The sequence below is a fragment of the Patiria miniata genome, unplaced genomic scaffold (assembly GCF_015706575.1).
Source record: "Patiria miniata isolate m_02_andy unplaced genomic scaffold, ASM1570657v1 HiC_scaffold_29, whole genome shotgun sequence".
Lineage (NCBI taxonomy): Eukaryota > Metazoa > Echinodermata > Asteroidea > Valvatida > Asterinidae > Patiria > Patiria miniata.
The window spans coordinates 16,496,979-16,520,503 of NW_024037068.1; the positions used below are offsets into that span (position 1 = coordinate 16,496,979).

At 41.4% G+C, this 23,525-nt stretch overlaps 1 protein-coding gene across 1 annotated transcript in view; it reads right to left on the reverse strand.

Moving 5' to 3' along the window:
• Positions 1–23,525, reverse strand: part of LOC119735217 (muscle, skeletal receptor tyrosine protein kinase-like) — a 32,811-nt gene that overhangs the window by 1,307 nt on the left and 7,979 nt on the right. The window contains exons 6-20 of the mRNA XM_038208924.1: positions 22,995–23,087; positions 21,392–21,646; positions 15,750–16,028; positions 15,012–15,239; positions 14,599–14,715; positions 14,175–14,291; positions 12,627–12,740; positions 11,534–11,700; positions 10,882–11,083; positions 8,818–8,928; positions 8,302–8,495; positions 6,383–6,505; positions 4,805–4,916; positions 4,242–4,338; positions 125–224 (exon numbers count right to left, since the gene is read on the reverse strand). Of these exons, the coding sequence (XP_038064852.1) occupies positions 125–224; positions 4,242–4,338; positions 4,805–4,916; positions 6,383–6,505; positions 8,302–8,495; positions 8,818–8,928; positions 10,882–11,083; positions 11,534–11,700; positions 12,627–12,740; positions 14,175–14,291; positions 14,599–14,715; positions 15,012–15,239; positions 15,750–16,028; positions 21,392–21,646; positions 22,995–23,087 (2,309 nt within the window). The remainder of the gene's footprint in view (positions 1–124; positions 225–4,241; positions 4,339–4,804; positions 4,917–6,382; positions 6,506–8,301; positions 8,496–8,817; positions 8,929–10,881; positions 11,084–11,533; positions 11,701–12,626; positions 12,741–14,174; positions 14,292–14,598; positions 14,716–15,011; positions 15,240–15,749; positions 16,029–21,391; positions 21,647–22,994; positions 23,088–23,525) is intronic.

Consider the following 23,525-nt stretch of genomic DNA (forward strand, 5'->3'; position numbering starts at 1 on the left):
GCCTCGTGAATCAGGTCCGTAACTGGAATGACCTTCCTGAGTGCGATCAGGGTTGTATACAACGAAAATATGAGAAATAAAATAACAGGTGATCAGTACACCTGTTTTGAAACTGAATACCCACCGCTGCATCTGCAAGGATGTCGTCTATGGTGGTGTGAAGACCAGCGAAATCAGGCCTGTCTTCAGGTTTCTCCTGCCAGCAGTCCATCATTATCTGGTAACTGCAATCGAAGTAATATATTTCAGTGTATACAGAGATGGAAATTGATCACATTTTGGGTGTCAGAGCGGGAGGGGGGGGTTCGCTTTTTTCATGAATTTCTGTGGATTTTTTGTTGACAGAACTGGGGGGGGGGCACCCCCCACCCTGGTCCATCATTATCTGGTAACTGCAATCGAAGTAATATATTTCAGTGTATACAGAGATGGAAATTGATCCCTGATGATAACGATAGAATAGCAGAAACGGAAGATGGAAACTCTGTTGAGGAAAGACTAACTGAATTGTGTCCATTGTTGGTTTTCAGAAGAACCTGAGGTGAAATCTTGATTTTTTTTAGGGGGGGGGTTCGATATACTGACTATCATCGAAGCGACAGCCGGTCCTGCATTTATAAATCAGATACATAATTCGTCACCGTTTTCACGAAGAGAGAAAAGTGGCGAGAAATCTTCATATTTTCGAAATTCTGTTTTTGGTCTTAATTGAATAAGTGAACAATCACGCTTTTGTCTCTTCGTGAAAACGCTAAAATGTGTTTTGCCCTCCCCGCAGTCACTTTTCTCTCTTCGTGAAAACATAACGCGCTGTACGCGCAGTGGCGTAGTGGGGTAAAATGCACTTTCGCTCTTCGTGAAAACAGTACGCGCAGTGGCGTTGTGCAGTAAAATCATATAGCTCTAGGGAAAAATGCACTTTCGCTCTTCGTGAAAACGGTCAAGTCGATCTAGGGCAGTGTTTTTCCCTAGTGTTTTTTTAAATAACAGATGCAGGTCGGTCGGCAAGATGATATGCATTATCTATTGTGTGTTACTGCAGGACCTGAAGGGAGCTTTCGGGTTACTGACAGTAACTTTTTTTGTTTACATTCGTACAGTTTTTCTTTCAATTTTTTTTCCCACCAAAGTAACTACAAGAGAACCCTTCAGCTTACTGATGGAATATTCATTTTGTCTGATACCATAAACGGAAATAGAACAAAAGGAAGTTTTTTTGACAAGGACAGTACTGGATTGTCATTTACCTTTGTTTTAGTGCACCTTATTTGGGGGAGGCGTGCGTGAAACGATGGAAAATATGGCTTTAATTGAAGATGTTTTGAGTAATGAGGTGACTTCTACACCGCTAAAACGTGCTATTTTGATCATTTTTTATGTCTCATAAGCACTCCAAATGAAAACATGTCAATTATTTCAAAGTATTTCTGTTCATCATTAAACTTCTTGTAACAATGTATACAGAAAACGATCAAGATAAATACTCAGAAAATAAAACTCGTCAAAAAGCAGCATGCTAATGTGAAGATTTCTATTGCCAGGAGGACGTTTGGGAAGCTTGCACAAGTGCTTTGATCATTTGTTATTAAAAATAATAGCTTGTATTTGCGGAATGCTTTTCAAACAGGGGGGGGGGCATCAATAAAAGGCGGCACTTCCTCAGAAAAAAAGGTACTTCCCATCAGTTTGAAAGAAGAGAAAATTATGAAACTGTTTTCGTTCACATTGCAAAAAAAGTTACTAGCAACAAATTTACTAACAGCGAAATACACTTTTTGAAATGTTTGCGTTAAACTTTTTTTACATTTTAATTTCCTAACTCAAATAATTTACAGTATGCTAGCCTTTTCCTGACTTTTTTTTTCACTTGAGAGAGACATTCGGCCTCCAGCACACCCTGGCAGTAACCTCTCTGGGTCCGCCCTTAAATTTGACTAGCTAAGCCTATGCAAAGGGACCCGATTTGTTATCGTGAGAGGGGCAATGTTGCTTTTGATGGCCGGTTAGTAACCATTTTATTTATCGCGTGAGGAGCACTTTACATGTTTTTTTTACAGGCCAGTTTTCCATCTTGAGAGTGGCACAGTATAATAATGTTGCGAGCAGGGTACTTGTCATGTTTTCGCGGGGCAGTATTCCATCTCGATAAGTTGTTGGCACTTTTGTTTTTGATAGCCAATTTCAAATCTCGAGAGGGGCACAATTTTAGTATTGCGAGAGGGGTATTTGTGCTTTCGAGGGGTAGTTTTCCATATCGAGAAGTTTTACAAATCTGGAGAAGGTTCACGCGAGGGGTATTGTGTTTTTGAGGGGCAATTTTTCATTACATGAGAGGAGACAATATTTAAGCGCAATCATGATTATGCTTTCATGACTTCGTAGGGGCAGTTTTGTTTTCATCTCGAATGGGCACATTTACGGACCCAGAGAGGGGCACTTTTGTTGGCCGGGGGGGGGGGGGGGGCAAGTCCCCCTTCCCCCTAGTTCTGCCGCACCTTGGTGCCACATGTCACGTCTCCTCAATCTTGTAATATTTTAATACGGAAAGAGAGAAGTACACTCAAGACATGGATTTAATACATTTGTACATCTCTTCTCCTTTGCCGATTGCCTGCTCATGACGAGAGGTGTTCCTGCTATACTGATACCATTAGTGGATACCACAACCATTTGATTTAGAACTGGCTTGAATTTAAGCCGAATAGGCCTTTATCATTATTTATCAAGGTTTCTGGACTGAACTTTAAACGGTGGTTGTGTTTACAATTCCGTAACGTGAACATTACATGAATGACTTGATTATTATTCTTGCACTAAAAGAAAGCTGATGAATTGGGCTTTCATATCCTAGATTTTGAAAGTGCTATACATGCAGAACTTAATTCCCTTTGTTTCACGAAAGCCCCCCCCAAAAAAATGGAAAAACAGTAAAATTAAAATGGCAAATGGCATGTAATGAAAACTTCATTTTGATAATATTTTGCGTTCATGGTATCAGACAAAATGAAAAGTCTATCACTAAGCTGAAGGGTACTCTTGAAGTTACTTGATCATAAATGTGTGGAAACAAAACAAATAAATGAGAACAGTTTAAATGGAAAAAAAAAACTGTACAAAATTAATGTAAACAAAATATACCCAGTCCCATTGACCTAAATTTCCATCACACAGTAACCCGAAAGCACCCTATAGCTACTGCAGTAACACATAATAAATTACGTCATATAATCTTACTGCATCTGTTACACGGCCGGATAAGAGACTAATGATTTGTCAAAAAGACCATAATTATATTTTACATGGAAACCAAGTTGCTTTGAGTTGCAAAATAATGCGTGTTTGCTCATCTACCTTAGTTGTGTACACGGTTAATGCGTGAATGTAGGGGAAAAACACTGCCCTAGATCGACTTGACCGTTTTCACGAAAAGCGAAAGTGCATTTTGCCCTAGAGCTATATGATTTTACTGCACAACGCCACTGTGCGTACTGCCCGTACCGTTTTCACGAAGAGCGAAAGTGCATTTTACCCCACTACGCCACTGCGCGTACAGCGCGTAATGTTTTCACGAAGAGAGAAAAGTGACTGCGGGGAGGGCAAAAGACATTTTAGCGTTTTCACGAACAGACAAAAGTGTTTCTTTGCTAATTAACCAATGTTAATTAATTCTTTTTGGAAATAATTTAATAGTTTTTAGTCATTCAACATCTGGTCTTTCGTGTGGTAACATTGGTGAATTAAAAAGAGTACCGGGTAATATGGAAATGTGCGATGCAAAAAGAGACCAACTTCAAATGCGATTTTCTCAAAACATGCTTTTCACTTAACGGGCAGACTTTTGTCTCTTCGTGAAAACGGTGACGAATTATATGCTACATACGATTAATACCAACCCCATGCTGCCGATGACAAAAACTGAAATTTATAAAGCACCTTTGCCAAAGGATTCAAAACGCTGTAAACAAATCGTACCACACTTTCAGTGAGGGCGCTGTTAAAATCCGACGATAATTAACACTATATCACAGAATAGTCTACATATACCCCCTAACAAAGCCGACTCTTTCTTTTTTGTGTGCAAAGGCAGACATTATTACCAGTAAAAACATTTTGGGTGTCAGAGCGGGAGGGGGGGGGGGGGTTTCGCTTTTTTCATGAATTTCTGTGGATTTTTTGTTGACAGAACTGGGGGGGGGGGGCACCCCCCACCCTGGATCCGCGCCTGACCCCATTATCCTTACATGTCGTCGCCACAATGCTCTGGTTTGGGTAGTCTGTAGCCCTTTTTTAGTTCATTGATGACCTCCTGTGATGACATGCCAGGGTATGGATGCGATCCTGATGGGAAAAAAACAGGTGTTAAAGAACGTAAGTTCAGAGAAAGTACTGGACATTGAGGGCGCTGTCAAGACCCCATATTGGGGTGAACAAGACGTGAATTCAAGGTATGTGACGTCAGATTACATTTTGCTATAATTCAAAGTTACCTTTTCAAAACCTTACATTTTCAAAATGGCATTGGGTTAATATCTGAAAATGTGCTTCAGTAAACGTCGGAAACAAATTGTTGGGTGCGGTGTAGTGTGAAATTTAGACTCCATGAAATATGAAGTGATTGGTTGTATTGCGCATGCGTAAGTGAACATGATAATGACAGTGACAGGTCACATGTGAGGGTTCGAGTTCATATAAGGTAAAAAAACCAAGATTTCATAGCAGTCCTAATTTCATATGACAGCGGTATCAAGAAAAGAGGAAGGAGCCCTCCAAAAACATTACCAAATCAACACAGATTCTGACTCACCTAACGTTACCAGTTCCCACAGAAGAACACCAAAAGACCATACGTCACTCTTGCTCGTGTACATATTACTAAGCAGTGACTCAGGAGCCATCCAACGAACTGGTACCTTGCCCTGTTCAGATTGATTTAAAGATATGATGCATTAAGTTAACTCTCTGGAATTAATAGCATAACGTTAACTGCTATGTTACATTATTATTCACAAATATAAATGTCACCATACAAAAGAAGTGGACATTTTTCGAGCATTTGATTTCCTGCTGTACATTCTGTAATTTCTATCTGTGTGCTGACAAGAAGTCATTGTTGTAGTAGTCGTACTTGGTACTCATACTCGAGTACGAGTACTACTCGATTCCTTTTTTTGAGTACTCGTACTCGTACTTGAAATGACGGTACTTACTCGGGCAGCAAAGTACTCGTACTCGACATGTCGAAATTGTACTCGATCATCAAAGTACTCGTACTCGAATAGCAGTACTCGAAAGAAACGGTATAGCTCGACTTACCTCGGCCTTATTTTATCGATATTTCCAGTTTGAAATGGTTGATTGGCTTGCGGAGAAATTGAGGTTTTAACAGCTAGCCTTGAGTGGGTCTGTTTATCGGTCTGACAGGGTCTGGATCAATTACGCACAAGGAACCATTGACAGTATGGCCGTATTCTGAAACAGAAGTACTCGTACTCGTACTCGGAAATAGAAGTACTCGTACTCGTACTCGGAAGTACAATACTCGTACTCAGAGACCTGTACTTGTACTCGGACAAGGGCGGATCCAGAACACAATTATTTTTTGGGGGGCCCAACATATTTTGGTCCCCCAAAAAGTGGGTCAAAGAAATTATACGGCGTGGGGTTCGGGGCCCGCTTAAGGGCCCCGAAAATTTTTGGATTCTAGATGCTCTGTGGTGCGATCTGAGGCAATTTCTGACCACTTTAACCAATGTTTTTTTGAGGAAAAGATGGTGGTGTACTCATTGCCTGCCTTTATTGCGATGTCACATAAAAAAAAAAAAATTGGTTTCGTTTTTTTTTTTTGGGGGGGGGGGGGCATGGCCCCCTTTGCCCCCCCCCCGGATCCGCCCTTGTACTCGGAAGTACATGTACAGGTACTAGTACTCGTACTCGGTGACCTATGTACTCGGCAGTACTCGGTACTCGGAAAAAAAGTACTCGACTGCTACACTGCAATTTAAAGCAAATCTTCAAAACTCAGGCAATGTAATACGTTATTTCTGTCAAACAAACGTGCTTTTACTGATGGGTCTTTTACTGACGTGCTCCAATCGAGAGTGCATGCTTAACTAGTGCAAGACACCAACCTGATTCATGGAAAGCTTAAACCACTAGAGAGCTACCTCCGAAGTGCATGTACTTAAATGACATTATATACATGGGCGTGTTCAGGCATTCAAACCGTGGACGAAAAATGCCAGAGAACAAAAGAGAGCAATATCGTCACTGATTCCCAGCAAATGTCCGCGATTGGGGCCGTGTACAAACATTTGGGAGTCTTCAAAAGAGGAACAATAGGACTTCCGAGATCGACGGCGTGAACACGACTGTATGTATGTACCTGTGATTGCATTTCGTATTGACTTTTTTCGGCCACTTCTCGAGCCAGTCCAAAGTCAGACACCTTGCATATCAATCCCTCGCCAAGAAGGATGTTACGGGTCGCCAAGTCCCTGTGGATACACTGTGAAAAGATAGGAGAATAAACTACATCAGACCACGGAAACAAGAAAATGTGTCGGAAAGAATTAATTTTGAGTCTGCAAGATATGGCAAAAGACACACTTTTAGAATCAGTATTAACTGCCACAGGGGAATTGTTGCAAGTATGGTTTGTAGAGCGATCAGATTGAGTGCGAATCTGCGTTGAAGGGGACCCGTCAAAAGACAAAGCATGTTTCGGGGATGATCTAGACAAATGCAGAAAAAAAGTGGTGAGAAGTAATTGGTTGAGAACAAGGCATATGACTGAGCAATTTGTTTGGTTGTTTGTTTGTTTGTTTGATACACTGTAAACAAAACCCGTAAAAACACTGTCCATTTCCCGTATTGTTTACGGTTTAGTACCGTTATTGCTCGAACCGTCACAAGAAAGAACGTGCTACGTGCATTTCCAGTAAAACTTGGTGCCCTGACGCAGGCTTGGATTCACAATGGTTTGTATTCGTAACTTTTCAAAACCCCTACCCTTTCAAACCCTCACAACCGCCTAGTTTTTAAAGCTGTGATTCGTGTGCACTCACGCAACGTTCGCTACGTGCTGATCATTGGGACGTCAAAGCTTTGGTATTGCGGAATTTGAAGAGTCAAGCAGCTAATCCTGCGGGTATTGACCAGCAATAGGTTGACCCCTTTCTGTGGGATCGGTAAAAAGTTGTAAATGAAAATTACAACTTAAAGATAATCTCACCTTAAGTGATTTGAAAACCACTATGCGTGTAAAAGACAAGCTGCAAGACGTATGCATACCCCACTCCCAGCTGCTGCAACTGGAACTTACCCCCCTCCCTACCCCTACACTCAGCTCTGACGCCACCCATTTTGTATTCCATTACTTTACGGCAAATTGCCGTTAAATTTACGGGAAATTCGCGTTAAAATTACGGTCACCGTCATTTTTGGAAACCCGTAACTGACCGTAATTTTACGGTCTTTTGTTGGCAACCCGTTTGACAGTGCTTTTACCGTAAAATTACGGGCAAATTTTTTACAGTGTAGGTTTGGTTGTAGGTTCTGTGTATGAGCCTTACATTCTCTGTGTGGACCTCTAAACAAAACATGTCCACGTAACCGTCCAGTGGCGCACCCAGGAGTTGGCTTTTGGGGGGGGGGGGCTCACAACTATTTTTTGATTTCAAATTTGTTAGAAGTAAAACATTGGGGTTTTTTTTTTGGGGGGGGGGCTGACTATTTTGACGTTGGTGGCGCCACTTACACCCATATTATACTGCTCGAAAATAGGCCACATACGTACCACCAAGGTCAAATCGTGTGACTAAAAAAAATACAAAAACAAAACAAAACAATGACAACCTCTGGGGAGGGGCTGCTCAACCCCCCCCCACCCCCCTTGGGTGCGACACTGCCCACGTCCACACAAGGTTTCCTCCTCCCTGGAAAACAGGTTTAGAGGCGTTTGGGGGTCAAATGTATCGCAAACAGAAGAGTAACACTCAAGGAAATCATGATTCGAACATTAGGCTGAAAGAGTGTTCACAGTGGGAGTAACATGAGTTTTTCTTCAGAACAAAAGGAATGTAAACAGTAGTGTACAGTGGGTTGCGTGTGTTCTGGTTTTTCTTTTCTTGGCAGATTACTTAATCCTAAATGACAAACAACACACACAAAGTGGCAGCTGGATGCACAAATACAACTCCTGCATCATGGCAACGTTTAAAAGTTACTTTTACGAGGCAAACTCTTGGTGGCACATAACGCATTCTACACTGATTTATCCCCATTAACCCTACATGCGATCACCTGTTTCGATGCTAGATACTCCATCCCCCTGACTACCTGAGATGCGAAAGTCAGGATCTCCGTCGGTGTCAGGTCCTTCTTCTCCTTGAACTCTTCCTTCTTCAGGTAGAAGGGTTCGGTGCCCGTCCGAATGTGTCGCAGGTAGGTCTGCAGGTCTCCATGGGGAACGTACTCCAGGATTATGTACATTGGGTCTGTAGAAAGACATCAAAACTGGGTTGAAAATACAAAGCATCTCAAATGCATGCAAGATGAGGGCGCTATGTCGTTGGGGAATTCACAGGAATAGACAAAGAGTTGCCTAAACCGCTCTCACTCACAGCTTAATCAATTCAAATAGTATGCACAGAAGTTGACGCTTCGCATGACAGTCAATGCAAATTATTTTAACTGTGTGGGTAATACACTCACTCACTAGGTCGGCCATCTGAAAACTTGTATTGTTTTTAAAACTTATCAAAACTCATCAAATTGGAGATGCAACTGGAATTTGTTGTCACATTATTTGAATTGTACCTTTATCAGTGCAGTATCCGAGCATAGACAGGACATTGGGGTGCTGGTCCATCATGGAGTACATTTGCAACTCTTTCTTGAAATCACTCTGATCGTTTGGTGTAGCAAATTCTGAAAAGGCATAGAGAAAATACTTCTGGCTGAAAAGTAAAGAAAAAATATCACGGCTATTTCCCGTGCAAGTTTTCAAAGCTCCCTGAATGCCCTAAATGAATGCAGGATTTCTTATTTTTACCGTTGAGTGGTTATTTGAACACCGTATCGAACCGGTTCGATAAATGAATTCCATCAACGGCCATGGATTCGTTAGGAACGTTGCGCGACTGCGCGCCAGGGCGAACATGCGCACGACGATCAATGTCAGCACACGACTTGGCTCCCTGTCGCAATGGCTCCCTACTTTATAATGCAATATAATGCAGTAACTGGTCACCAGCGTTGTGACTAACTTCGGTAGACTGGCACTAAATTCGCTGGCGTAGTCGTGACGTCACTCCGACGTCAATTGGGTGCAACCGTGATTAATGGTTCACGCGCACTGCAACGACCCAGGGGACACCGTGGTTTAGCTATAGCCGTTGTGAATCCGTTTCTAGTTATAAATGGCTTTCAGACAAAAAATATACACAACTGTGGATGTTAAGATGGTGATAATCTGCTGCATGGAATCATTTTCGGGTAGCTCGGCTCGGCTATCCCCTTCGTGCCGGCTGGCACATAAGGCCTCCACACTCTTCTTCCACTGTCTCCTGTTTTTTGCTTTATTCCGTGCCTCATTCCATGACTTCCATCCAAAATCTTCCTTTTCCTTTTCCACTGTTCTACGCCATGTTGTTTTTGGCCTGCCAACTTTTCGTTTGCCATTTCGATGCCATGTCAAAGCAGTCATGCAATGGTGTTCCTTTTCTTTTCGCTGTATATGACCTATCCAGTTCCATCTTCTTCTTTCGGGTAGACCTACTAATTTTTGAAACTGTTCCGTGAAAGTAGAGTTTAAAATTGCTGTCTGTGATCGCTCACGTTTGTTAACCCTAAAGGGGCCGGGGGGGCGGAATCCGCTCCCCCCCCCCCTCAACATTTTCCGCGATAGCTACTAAAACATTTTTTTCGCGATCCGAGCTGTTACGACTTTTTAGCCTCGAGCTTTGCGCATCTTTTGATACCAAAAACATAAAAATCGGACCACGGGTTGGCCCGTAGCGAAAAATTTTCCGGCGCTACGCGCCATGAAAACTGAATTTTCGTATATACGTCGTGTACTCCGAGCAGAATTGCCATTCACACATATGAATAATTAATTAGCCATAATTCCAAAACCCTTTGACCTATAGTAATGAAATTTCTTGGGCATGTTTAGGAAGAGTTGCTCTATGCATGTGCTGAGTTTCAAAATTTTTCTTCACTCGATGGCCGAGATCTTGGGGGGGGGGGCGGAATCCGCCCCCCCCCCCCCGGCTGAGAGATGGTCAAAATAACCCGGCCCCTTTAGGGTTAAACGTACGTGAACATTGTCGTTGTGTTATGCACGTGAAACGCTCTCGGGGGAAGTGGGCTTGGCCATGGAGAGGTGACGTCACACTTTCTCGTTCAATTAGAATGGACCGTTCCGGAGTTTACAATATGCCCGCCCCCACCCCACCCCACCCCCCCCCACCCCACCCGGTGCGCGCAATTGGGCGTTGGTCATTCTTTCTTTTTCTTTGAGTTGTCAAACTGTTACGTTGGGTTTCCGTTTGCTGGGTGCTCTCCTCCGGGCACGCCCCATGCACATGGTCTTATAATTTGTAAGTGTCACCCAATATTATAATTTATCTGCTTTTATTAATTTACTCTTGCTTTATCTTCGTGAATAGTTATTATGTGTATTATCAAACTAAAATCTGGGAGGCGCCCCCGAAGACTGTCTTGCCGAAGACTGTCATTACAATACTGTTGTCACCTGTTCAAAAGTCGTGATCTAATTGGTCAATGACTTACAGGCAGAGAAGGGTCTTTCAATTGGAAACATTATCATAGTCCCCCCAACCAACTTTTTAGTACACTAGGCATAAAACAACGTCATACCTTTCAACATTTTCACAGCCACCGTCGTATTGGTTCCCCTACGGGTGATTCCCTCTGCCTCGGCCTTGTAGACCACAGCAAACGAGCCGCTGCCTAACTGGCCGAGGATGTGCAGTTTGTCCCGCGGGAACTCCTTGGATGGACCATTGAACTCCGAGGTCGATGCTTGATGAGTGTCAATCCAATAAATATTCGACAATTTCTGCAAGGTGGAGAAAAAAAGGAAAGGACCATTGTGCTTTTGGTTTTCGAGTAAATAATAAGGTCGGATTGTACTTTTAGGGCGAACATTTTGCCACAGGACAAGTTTTTACGTTGCGAGTCCGCACAGCGTTTAAACTCTGGTATTTCTAGTTCCAAAAAAGTGGTTTTTACGAGGCAAAATCGTGCTGATTAAGAAATATGTGCCTGAAACTATGGCATATTTACACGAGAAAATGTTCAACATTCTGACAAGATTTACAAAGGTGTCTGACAGGATTTAAGACGTTCTGAGAATTGTTTGAGTTCTCGTAAGGCTTACACGACGGAATCTTCCATCTTTGAGAAGCTGTTTTTTAGACACTGCATAGTCACTGGTGATTTGCTCATCACTTTACTCGGTTGTGATACTAGATCAATAAAAAATAGACGTCTTAGAAAAACTACCCACCTTTTGAATGAGCTCCTGTCCACGCCCTCTATCGACGGCAGACGGCAGGCTGCCTCTGCGCTTTCGTCGTGACCTTTTGACGAAGCAAACCACGACAATGACCAGTACGACAATCACGACGACGACGAGAACGACAATAATGATCGTCTTGGTGTTTGAATGAGCGTCTGCAGTGTAAAAATAAAATCCATAATCAACCAGATGTCACTTTCAACAAGTTCTAAATCTTGGGTTTTCATTTGACTCCCTTTATTAACTTATGGTCTTTATTGGACTACATTCTTAAAAATCCCAAGTCAGAGTTGACCAGCATCCCGAATAATGTTTGACCTGATAATTTTCAGGTTAACAATGACACTTTCTTACTCAAAAAGACACTATTGCCAATACTGCCGGTGTCATATGAAAATCGGACTCTTTGTTGTAGCGTGACCAATCCCTCTTCTTATTATCTATGCATGAGCATGCGCATTACCATCAATGAGTCCGTATTTCATAAAACCTAAATTCATGCTACACCGGGTCAAAATGACACGGAAAATTATCCCGAGAAGTGTGATTTTGACCCGAAAAGTGTCATGTGACCCTGAAAGTATCCAGTCAAAGTGAACGTGGATTTCGAAAATCTGAACCGGGACTTGTAAGAATTGTAAGTCTGCAAACATAGTTAATTGGGGTAAGCATACTTTTGTAACGTTTGCACAAGGGCGGATCCAGAACACAATTTTTTTTGGGGGGGGGCAAAAACAAAAAGTGTCTCCCAAAAAGTGGGTCAAAAAATTACGGTGTGGGGTTCGGGGCCCGCTTAAGGGCCCCGAATTTTTGTTGGATTCTCGATGCTCTGTGGTGCGATCTGAGGCAATTTCTGACCACTTTAGCCAATGTTTTTGAGGAAAAGATGGTGGTGTACTCATTGCCTGCCTTTATTGCGACGTCACATAAAAAAACAAAAACAATTGGTTTCGTGGGTTTTTTTTGGGGGGGGGCATGGCCCCCTTTGCCCCCCCCCCCCGGATCCGCCCTTGCATTTGCATTTGAATACAACAATACTGCAGGGTGTTTAAGGAGGCCGAAGGGTATGTAAGCTACTTACTCTGGCAGTTGTTACCCGTGGCGCCATTTTGGCACGTACAGTTATACATGTTTTCTGCTTGCGGCATGCACTGTCCGCCATTTTGGCAGGGGTTGGACATGCAAGGGTCATCGGCTGAATGTAAATAGAATAGGAAAGATATTGAAGTAAAAAAGTATGTCAAATTAAGCATCTATAACTCTATCATGTTTAAAAGCAGTTGATTACCATAATGAAAGAAACGACGTCCATTTTTTTTTGAAAAGGCAAAACAATATTTTTATTTTCACAAAACCATTTTGCAGGCAACAACAGTTACCCATTTAACGGGTTTTACTCCCCTTGCTTCAACTGAAGAAGGTAACCCTACGGAAGAGTCATGACCAATACGTCAGTCACTGGTAAAGTCTTATGAAGCGAGGCAATGCATGCGAAAAGAAGAAAGGACTATGTGGTTGTTCTTTTACCGTTCATTCGAACAGTTTGTCACTTTACAACGAGAGGCTGAACGACTTGTGATTCATTTTCAAAACGTTCACGTTGATTAACTTGGATATAATAATAATAATTTGGGAGGCTAATCTTCCTTACTTGCAACTGAGAAGCTGAATTGCGAAGGACGCGGCTACAATGTGGTCGACCCATACAAGACCACGGATTTGAGCGTTTGATTTTGTTAAGAAGGGAAGAAAACCAGAGGGCCAAGAGAAAAACCCAAGTGGCCCAGGAGAGAATCAACACACAACTGTACTGACATATGGCATGTACGATCCGCAGCCGGTATACGAACTAGGGCCACATTGGTGAGAGGGGAGTGCTTTACGCCCAAGCCACCCATGCCACCTTGGCATGGATCGCGGTACGCAAACAGTTTACTCAATCTAGATCTGAAGATAATCACACATTAAATCTATCACCGTAGAAGCAAGGAGATTTTGACGACTAATCATGAAGGATTAAGATATACATGTGTATCATGCTCAGTAATAAGGATAGTCAGTGGAAAGACCAGGGTAAGTAAGTACTTGTACAGGTGTGTACATGGAACCACATTATTTTCAAAGCTGAAACACACTCCATAGCTACACTAACTATGCATTAAAATGGAGGATAACATCTGTGTGTAATGTAGATACTAATAAAAACTTCAAAAAGACATACAAATGCAAATCAGGTGATACAATGTAAAACTGGTGAAATATAATTTGAAATAATTTGTTCATATATTTTACTATCATTGTAGTTATTATTTTATATTAGCATTTTTGATTCAACTAGATTTTCAGCTGGAGGACAATAGCTTTCTAAGATTACAACTGATTCCTACTATCGGAGATAAGATGACTTGATCCAGGAGGCATCGTGCGATGTCGTGAACATAAAAGAAGACAGACCGATGATGACTCGAATATAATAAGTAGGCCTACCCATAAAAACGCAGAATATTACGTAGGGACCTTATATGAGGTTCAAGTCATATATAATTGATACTTTGAACAAGTTCAGGGAAGGTAACAACCATATAACACTGTTGTACTTAATTTCCCTTGTTCCATAAAATGAACTCACTTTGGCAATCACCTCCACTAAAACCGGCGGGGCAGAAACAGTTATAGAAATTACCGCTGGTATCTGGGATACATGTGCCGCCATTTTGGCAGGGGTTTGGGTTGCTACAAACATCATCTATATGTAAAATCAAAAGAAAAATTAAAACACAATGTGTAATAGCGAAACATTTGTGAAATAACCAATGTAAAACCCACAACTCCCCGGTCACTTTACGACTATTGTGATCGACCTGATCGAGGAGGCATCGTGCGATGTCTTGAACTTGAAAGAAGATGATGAAATACATTAATACGTGGGTGACGTTATATACGAGGTCCAAGTCAAACACAATTGATACTTTGAAATGGAACAATTTCAAGAAAGGTAACAACCATATAACATAGTCGCACATTATGTCCATTGTTCCATAATATATACTCACTTTGGCAATCCCCTCCACTAAACCCGGCGGGGCAGGAACAGTTATAGAAATTACCGGTGGTCTCTGGGATACATGTGCCGCCATTGCGGCAGAGGTTTGGGTTGCTACAAACATTATCTATATGTAAAATGAAAAGACAAATAGAGACCACAAAGTTTAATAGCGAATCATTTGTGAAATAACCAATGTGAAACCCAAAACTCCCCGGTCGCTTTACGCCTATTGTGATCGACGAGCCTGTTCATCCACTTATACAATAAAGTTCAACTGACCGTCTTTATTACATAGTATAGACTTAAACATTAGGTTTGAATCGGAGAGGTCAGTGTTTATTAATTTGGAGTTTATTGTTCGTAGTCTAGTTTCATTTCTTTCTGATTATGATAGGTAAATGTATTTTAATGATTAAATACCTTCACATGTTGGTACCGAGTCACTCCACGTGACGTTGTTGTAGCCAGTCTCAATGCATTCAATACTGGATGCTCCATGGAGGGTATATCCATGATAACAGGAGAAATCTACACTAGTCCCGAAGAACTTGAAGTTGATGAGATTGTAAGACAGTGAACGCGGGTTGGTGATGGTGTGCTCTCCGTTGGTGGGTGGTCCTATGTCGTTACTACACACTCCTTGTGATACTGCAATAAGACAACATAATACGTATCTTGTGAACTTCTGATGAGGGGATCCATGTTGTTGACGAGTCAATTTCGATTCTCTTCGCAAGTAAATCACAAGCTACTTCACAAGTACACTCACACAATCGTGTGTTCACCGTCGATCGTGGACGTCCTATTGTCCCTTTTTTTTTACTTTAACTTTTTAGGAAGACTCCCATAAATTTTGTCACGACCCCAATCGTGGACGTATGCTGGGAATCGTGGACGATATGGTTCCCTGTTGTTCTCTGGTATTTTTCGTCCACGGTTTGAAAAGATGAGCACCTACGCAAGTAACATTGGATAAATGTTGACAAAGGAATGCCTTTGTCTCGGTTTATTTCAATAGATTGGGACTTGACGCAGGACTGGATGACTTGTGATGGACTGATGAGGACTTGTGATGCAGTCGACTGGCTTTGATTGAAAGTCCACAATACATTTAAATGAAATGTTAAATGTGTTCAGTTGGTTAGCTTGTGTACTCACCTCTGTACACGGATAAGAGCCAATCGCCTCCACAGATCTGGTCGCTGTTTCCGGTGCACAAATCTTGACAATCGGAATCCGGCGCTTTACCGTGTTTATCGTAGTCTTCATTCCCACACCAGCATTCGTGTTCGAATTCCAGTCCCGCATATTTATACTCGGTACGTTCCAAACAGTTTCTGAAGCACCACTCTACCGACTGCTCATTGTATTCTATCGCAGGACCGACCGTTAGGGAACGATCTTTAGCGTCCCCAAAACATCCCAAATAACCAGGGGCTGGAAAAAGAAAACACATTTTGAAAACCTAACTGGTATAAAACCTACCCAAAGCATACGAAAGGTTCGTTGAAATGTCTTTTAAGTGTCAAACCAACTAATACTAGCTGTACTAAAATATTGAACACTATACAATTTGCTTTATTCTCCAGCAATGTCAGATGCTGATCGTATGATGAGCTAGTCTCCGGTCCTTTGCTTCTATTCGATTTCTTTTTACTCTGCAGTTTTTCTTTCGAGGAGTGCAACGCATGAACATGAAACTTGATATGAACATCAACCCAGATCTCAAAAAATGCAAGAACGTTCTTAATGAATACTAATCATAACACTGCTAATTGACTTATTAAAATAAAACACTAGTGCGTGATATTCGAAATGGACGCTTAATTTATGGCATAGAAAAAAAAAACAGATGCCCCACTTTAATTCTATTCAATAAGAATTGTATGTTATATCTTCATGATTCAAAAAAAAGTGTTGCATCAAGAAAGCAGTGATAGAACTCGTTCCCAAAGGATGAAGTGTTTTCCTAGTCCTCCAAACTAAAAGATCCTTTTGTGCCTGATTTTATTGGATTGCAGTGCTAATGCAGTTATCACCGTTCATTGGGCTTGATATTAGACTATTTTGGGGCAAAGAATGTATATTTCGTGCCATAAGCTCTGATTATTATTATTATTATATATCCCTGTGATACTTGGAATTCCAAATGGTCCAGGAATTAATTTCGACTGCTCAAGCCATCGATTTGCTCCAGGCTGTGTGTGTGGCACCGGTAGCGAATTTTTTTTCCCCAAACGACATCCGCTTTCCATCTTCTGATTGGTCCATTACATGCATTTGTAATGCCTTCTTCTCCATGTTCCTTCATCACTTTACTTATTTAATAGGTAAAAGAGAAGAAGTGAAAACGCTCACTGAGACTTTTTCCAACCAGTCCACGAATGAGCTGCCCATCGTCGGTGATTTAAACACTAGTATTCCTTGTTATATAACGTGTTCTTTAATTTCCCTGAACATCATGAATATGCATAACGCAGAGAGAGAGCGCCCTCTTTTGATTTTGTCCGATCTCGTTTGGGAAAAGAAATTTCGCGCAACGGTACCGGTGAGGAAGTCACCACGCATCGCATGTGCATCGAGAAGTGTAAATGTCAGGTACGTGTGATATAAATATTCATATCCTCCTGAACCTTAGCCAATCAGAGTGCTCCGTTCAATTCTTTTTGTATCATTGTCCAAGCCTTGTATACAAACGTGGGTGCAGATTATTAAAGTCTGTATTTGAAATCATGGTACACGCATATGGGCCTGCGGATGCAGGAATCGTTGCCGTATGTATATATACCGCGCGCTTCACGTAAAATTGGGACGATATATATATGGTGTACTATAAAGGACACCTATCTGTCCATCGTGCCTGTGAGTAAAACCATCGTGCCTGTGAGTAAAAACATCGTGCCTGTGAGTAAAACATCGCGCCTGTGAGTAAAAACATCGTGCCTGTGAGCAGGTCCATCGTGCCTGTGAGTAAAACATCGCGCCTGTGAGTAAAACATCGTGCCTGTGAGTAAAAACATCGTGCCTGTGAGTAAAACATCGCGCCTGTGAGTAAAAACATCGTGCCTGTGAGTAAAACATCGCGCCTGTGAGTAAAAACATCGTGCCTGTGAGTAAAAACATCGTGCCTGTGAGTAAAAACATCGTGCCTGTGAGTAAAAACATCGTGCCTGTGAGTAAAAACATCGTGCCTGTGAGTAAAACCATCGTGCCTTTGAGTAAAAACATCGTGCCTGTGAGTAAAAACATCGTGCCTGTGAGTAAAAACATCGTGCCTGTGAGTAAAACCATCGTACCTGTGAGTAAAAACATTGTGCCTGTGAGCAGGTCCATCGTGCCTGTGAGTAAAGCCGTCGTGCCTATGGGGCGCAATGTGTAAATAATTATTTAACAAAATTGTTTATATATAATTCATTATTTATTATATAATTCAGTTTTCCGGATAATTATATGTAAATAATTGTTTGGCCGTTTGCATTCTATGTAAATAAATTTATTTGCCACCGCATTATTTATATATAATTTTTTTTGCAACCTAATTATTTACATATAGTTTTGGGCAAACTTGAATTATTTATATATAATTTATTTGCAACATTATTATTTATATATTATTTTACGCACACTTTTTTTATTTATATATAATTGATTTGCAACCTTTTTATTTATATATAATTTTTTGCACACTTTATTTATTTATACATAATTTATTTGATACCTCATTATTTATATATAATTTTTTGCACGCTTTAATTATTTATTATATAATTTATTTGGTACCTCATTATTCTCAGACAACACACAAAACCACGCATCCAAACGATGACTTGACTTTTTGGCATAGTTTTTGAGCCGCTATTTTATTTCTCCTTGGTCAATGTTTAACTTGATTAAATGGCAGTGAATACCTTTAACGGAACAATTAAAATTATCTTTCGATTTACTTAAAGTTATTTTCCTAAACATTTTGGCACGCTTGCCATAAAACGGGGCACGCTTGCCCCTCCTTGCCATGCTTGGCATCATTGGGCCCAAAACCTTGGCACGCTTGCCAACCATTCACTAGCCCCACCAGAACAAGTGGGTGCTAGCCAAAGTGTTTTTTTAGTTTTTGTCACGTGACTTGAATATATGCAAAAATTACTTAATAAATTGGAAAAGCACCCCGATTTGGTCCACCGCTCGTAGATACGGTTGGCACGCCCCATCAGTACAAATGGGTGCTTGGCGTACTTTTTTACAAAGACTAAACACAACCTCTTAAATGTTTAACATCCAAATTCCAAGTCTTACTTCAGAACTAAATACCCAACTTGTTTATTTAGTTTGAATTGAGGCACTGCCTGTCGCTCCAAGGACCTTACTGCCATTTATAAATTCGTAAAATATGGCGGATGAAGGGGAGGAGGTGGGTTTATTTTTGATGTAGCGGTCTCAAAAAGCTACGCCGAACTGGCCTTTCTTGCGCGCGTGCATTGCAATGCACGCGCGTGAACTTGATACATTTGTATCAAATTAGCCAAAAACATCAATCCTTATGCCAAGAACATCGTTTTTGGCTTTAAGCCATCAAGGGGCAGATAACTGCAATTAGGCCAATCGATATGTTTACTTTTGTTTCCTTTTCCTACACCATAGCAACCATCAGCTGATGAAAGAAAGTGTAGGACTCAACTGTGCGTTTGTGGAGAATAATGTATTTTATCTTGCAGTGATAAAATGTATTATTTATATATATTTTTTTGCACTGCACTGCGGGATAGATCATGATGGCCATCGTAGCTAGCTAGTGCGAGCGTTGTGCATAGCTACTTTCTCCGTAATTTTTAAGAATCGTTGACCTGAAATACGCTAGTTTACATTAATTGAGACAAGGGTTTACAACATTTGAGAGTCATTTCCAATAGCTTTCGGGGCGCAAATTACAAAAATTCAGACCCACCCAAAATACACAATACTGCATGTTTTCTATAGCAAGTGCGGTGTGCAATGTGATATGACTATTTAAAACATAGGCGTGTCCTAGTAAAGGTAATTTGCATGCGAGTTTCATTATTTAGCTCAAAAAACCATTATATAATATATAATGGTTTTGCTGTAGTCTTGTTCCCTTGTTTGCTGAAAACCATTATTTATAGATCATAGCCTCGTTCGCCTCAGACCGAACCAATTATTTATAAATAATGTGTGTGGCGCACACTTATATAATAAATAATGAATTATATAATGAATAATGCATTATATAATTTAATGCATTATATAATAAATAATGCATTAAATAATTAATAATGAATTATATATAAATAATGAATTATATATAAGTAATGAATTATAAAATAATTAATGGATTATATAAGAAATAATAAATTATATAATAAATAATTAAAGTGTGCAAAAAATTATATATAAATAATGAGGTACCAAATAAATTATATAATAAAAAATTAAAGTGTGCAAAAAATTATATATAAATAAAAAGGTTGCAAATAAATTATATATAAATAAAAAAGTGTGCAAAAATTATATATAAATAATAAGTTTGCAAATAAATTATATATAAATAATGCGGTGGCAAATAAATGTATTTACATATAATGCAAACGGCCAAACAATTATTTACATATAATTATCCGAAAAACTGAATTATATAATAAATAATGAAATATATATTAACAATTTTGTTAAATAATTTATTTACACATTGCGCCCCATAGGCACGACGGTTTTACTCACAGGTACGATGGACCTGCTCACAGGCACGATGTTTTTACTCACAGGTACGATGGTTTTACTCACAGGCACGATGTTTTTACTCACAGGCACGATGTTTTTACTCACAGGCACGATGGTTTAACTCACAGGCACGATGTTTTTACTCACAGGCACGATGTTTTTACTCACAGGCACGATGTTTTTACTCACAGGCACGATGTTTTTACTCACAGGCGCGATGTTTTTACTCACAGGCGCGATGTTTTACTCACAGGCACGATGTTTTTACTCACAGGCGCGATGTTTTTACTCACAGGCACGATGTTTTTACTCACAGGCACGATGTTTTTACTTTCAGGCGCGATGTTTTTACTCACAGGCGCGATGTTTTACTCACAGGCACGATGTTTTTACTCACAGGCGCGCTGTTTTACTCACAGGCACGATGGACCTGCTCACAGGCACGATGTTTTTACTCACAGACGCGATGTTTTTACTCACAGGCACGATGTTTTTACTCACAGGTGCGATGTTTTACTCACAGGCGCGATGTTTTTACTCACAGGCACGATGTTTTTACTCACAGGCGCGATGTATTACTCACAGGCACGATGTTTTTACTCACAGACGCGATGTTTTACTCACAGGCACGATGTTTTTACTCACAGGCGCGATGTTTTACTCACAGGCACGATGTTTTTACTCACAGGCGCGATGTTTTACTTACAGGCACGATGTTTTTACTCACAGGCGCGATGTTTTACTCACAGGCACGATGGACCTGCTCACAGGCACGATGTTTTTACTCACAGGCGCGATGTTTTACTCACAGGCACGATGTTTTTACTCACAGGCGCGATGTTTTACTCACAGGCACGATGTTTTTACTCACAGGCACGATGTTTTACTCACAGGCACGATGGTTTTACTCACAGGCACGATGGACAGATAGGTGTCCTTTATAGTACACCATATATATAAGCTGTGGTAGTCAACGCCGGCGGTACGGTACGGTACGCAACTATGCGGTTGCACATTCGGACTAAACCCAGCCAATTACCGACCGACAGGATATCAAGTCTACCTACCAGCACACTCTCCAGACGTGTACTCTTCCACCGCCACCTCGGCAATTTGCAGAAAAGCTGCTGTCGGATTAACACTGGGCATGCTGTCATCGATGTCCAAGCTGACGTACCTGGCCGTCCGCGGTGTCTCGCACAGGAACGGGATCACGGCTCCATTCTGAGACTGGTTGCTGGTAGCCGGTGAGCCGCACGGCAGGTTCTCGGTGAAGTTGGGGCTCAGTCCGGCTCGCACTATCGCCCCGATGAAACGAAAACCTAGAAAAGAAAAGACAGTTAAACTTTGCAATTTACAGACATTATGGTAATCAGAACTGTCAAAATTATATTTATAAAGTTCTTGATGATTCTGCAGCCATGTAACATAGGCCTTTGCTCTAGAATTTGAGTTGGTAGCGTTTTAATAAGAGCATGGATACCACAAAGTACAGTTATCAGTTTTGATACAATTTTGATAAAATTACAGAAGTGTTTAACATTCCCTTTTTTACCAAACGTTACTTTTGTTTGAAAGGGGCCCATGACCTTTACAACCCCGTAAAGAAATGGTTCAAATTTGTTTCTGGTCCCACTCGCTACGATTTCAATTGAGTTTGTCATCTGGGTGATGTCTTCACCACAAGATTTGGACAAAATCACGTTCAACAGTTCTGTGTTGCTCTCGGCCGGGTTCGACCGTAGTACATGTACATTAGTGACAGTGTACGTGCGATTACGCGCTCAGCTGTACTGTTTTCTGTGCGTGTACTTGTACGCACGCGTATTGCATGGCACAAAATAACGAAACAGTCATCGTGAGTGACGTCATCAAAATAGACTTGTAGCGGATGCTGCCGACGGCTTTTGTGCTTGTTTTGCCTAAGCGAAGCAGTTTTCCAACTTCACGTTTACGGATACAAATCTCCTTATGTAGTTTTCATATATTGTACCGGGATCCTATTTGGCTCTTGTCCGCCAAATCGTGCAAAACGCACGAAAAGGGGACACACAGACGGGATTTCCAACTCTGTAGGAAGATCTAATTTGTTTTTCCAAGCGGACTCTGCGGTCAACTCACCGCACCGCCACCAGAACTGTAACTGATATATTCCCAGCACAGTTTCACAAAATGTATTACAATGTTAAAACTCTACCCAACCATGGAATCTGGCCAAGCCCTACCCGCGTAAGTGAACAATAGAATTACTAAGCAACCTATTTATAGAGCCTATTTCCAGAGCGCGCGCTTGCCAGACCCCAAAACAGGTCAGCGCACCTGTGGCTCAACGCGCCAACAATGCGCTGTCGGAGCCCTCCGGCAGCGGCTAGGAACAAAAGCCTCAACAAAAGTGCTATACCAACTGTCCGTTACGGTGACTGCTCTATGTTCCGACACCCCTATGTTCCGACACCCCTATGTTCCGTCAAACTGCACATACGATTGTGTTACTGGTTAGGGTTGGGGTTAGGGTTAGGAATAGGAATATGTGCAGTCGGAACATAGGGGTGTCGGAACATAGAGGTGTAACCGTCCGTTACAATATTACAGATTATTTTGAATACATATACATTTTCAAAATTGTCGAAGTTTGCCATATCGAAGTGGCTGGTCTGTAAGCAACTTTACCCCATCCATCTGTCCGGAGAGTGACAGTGATTCTTCCCAAGCAGTGCTTTCTACCTAGGTCCAGCAGCCACCAAGGATGCGGATCATTCTCATCTGGAATGAAGGAAAAGAAGAATATTAATTTTATTCAGGTGTAGTTGGTGTTATGTGTAACAACTGCGAATAAAGTGGTGACGTTGATGCTGAGGGTGGTGTTCATGAAGTTATAATGATGATGAAAATGATAAACATGGTGTCAATTGGGATGCGAGTGGATGCATGGGATCCAGATCATGGGATGGGACCTGGGATAGCAGGGAGGGAAGAGGGCATGGGAAAAACGATCAGTCGGTGATGGGGATCAGAATGTGGATGGGGCCGGAGGGAAGCATTGGGATAGGAACGGGGGTCAGATTGGGATGGGGACGGAGAGGCAAGGGGGAGGGATTGGCAAGGGGAGGTATTGATGGACATTAGGTGCACGTGGAGATGGGACCTGGGATAGCAGGGAGGGAAGAGGGCACGATGATAATTATCAGTGGGAGATGGGGA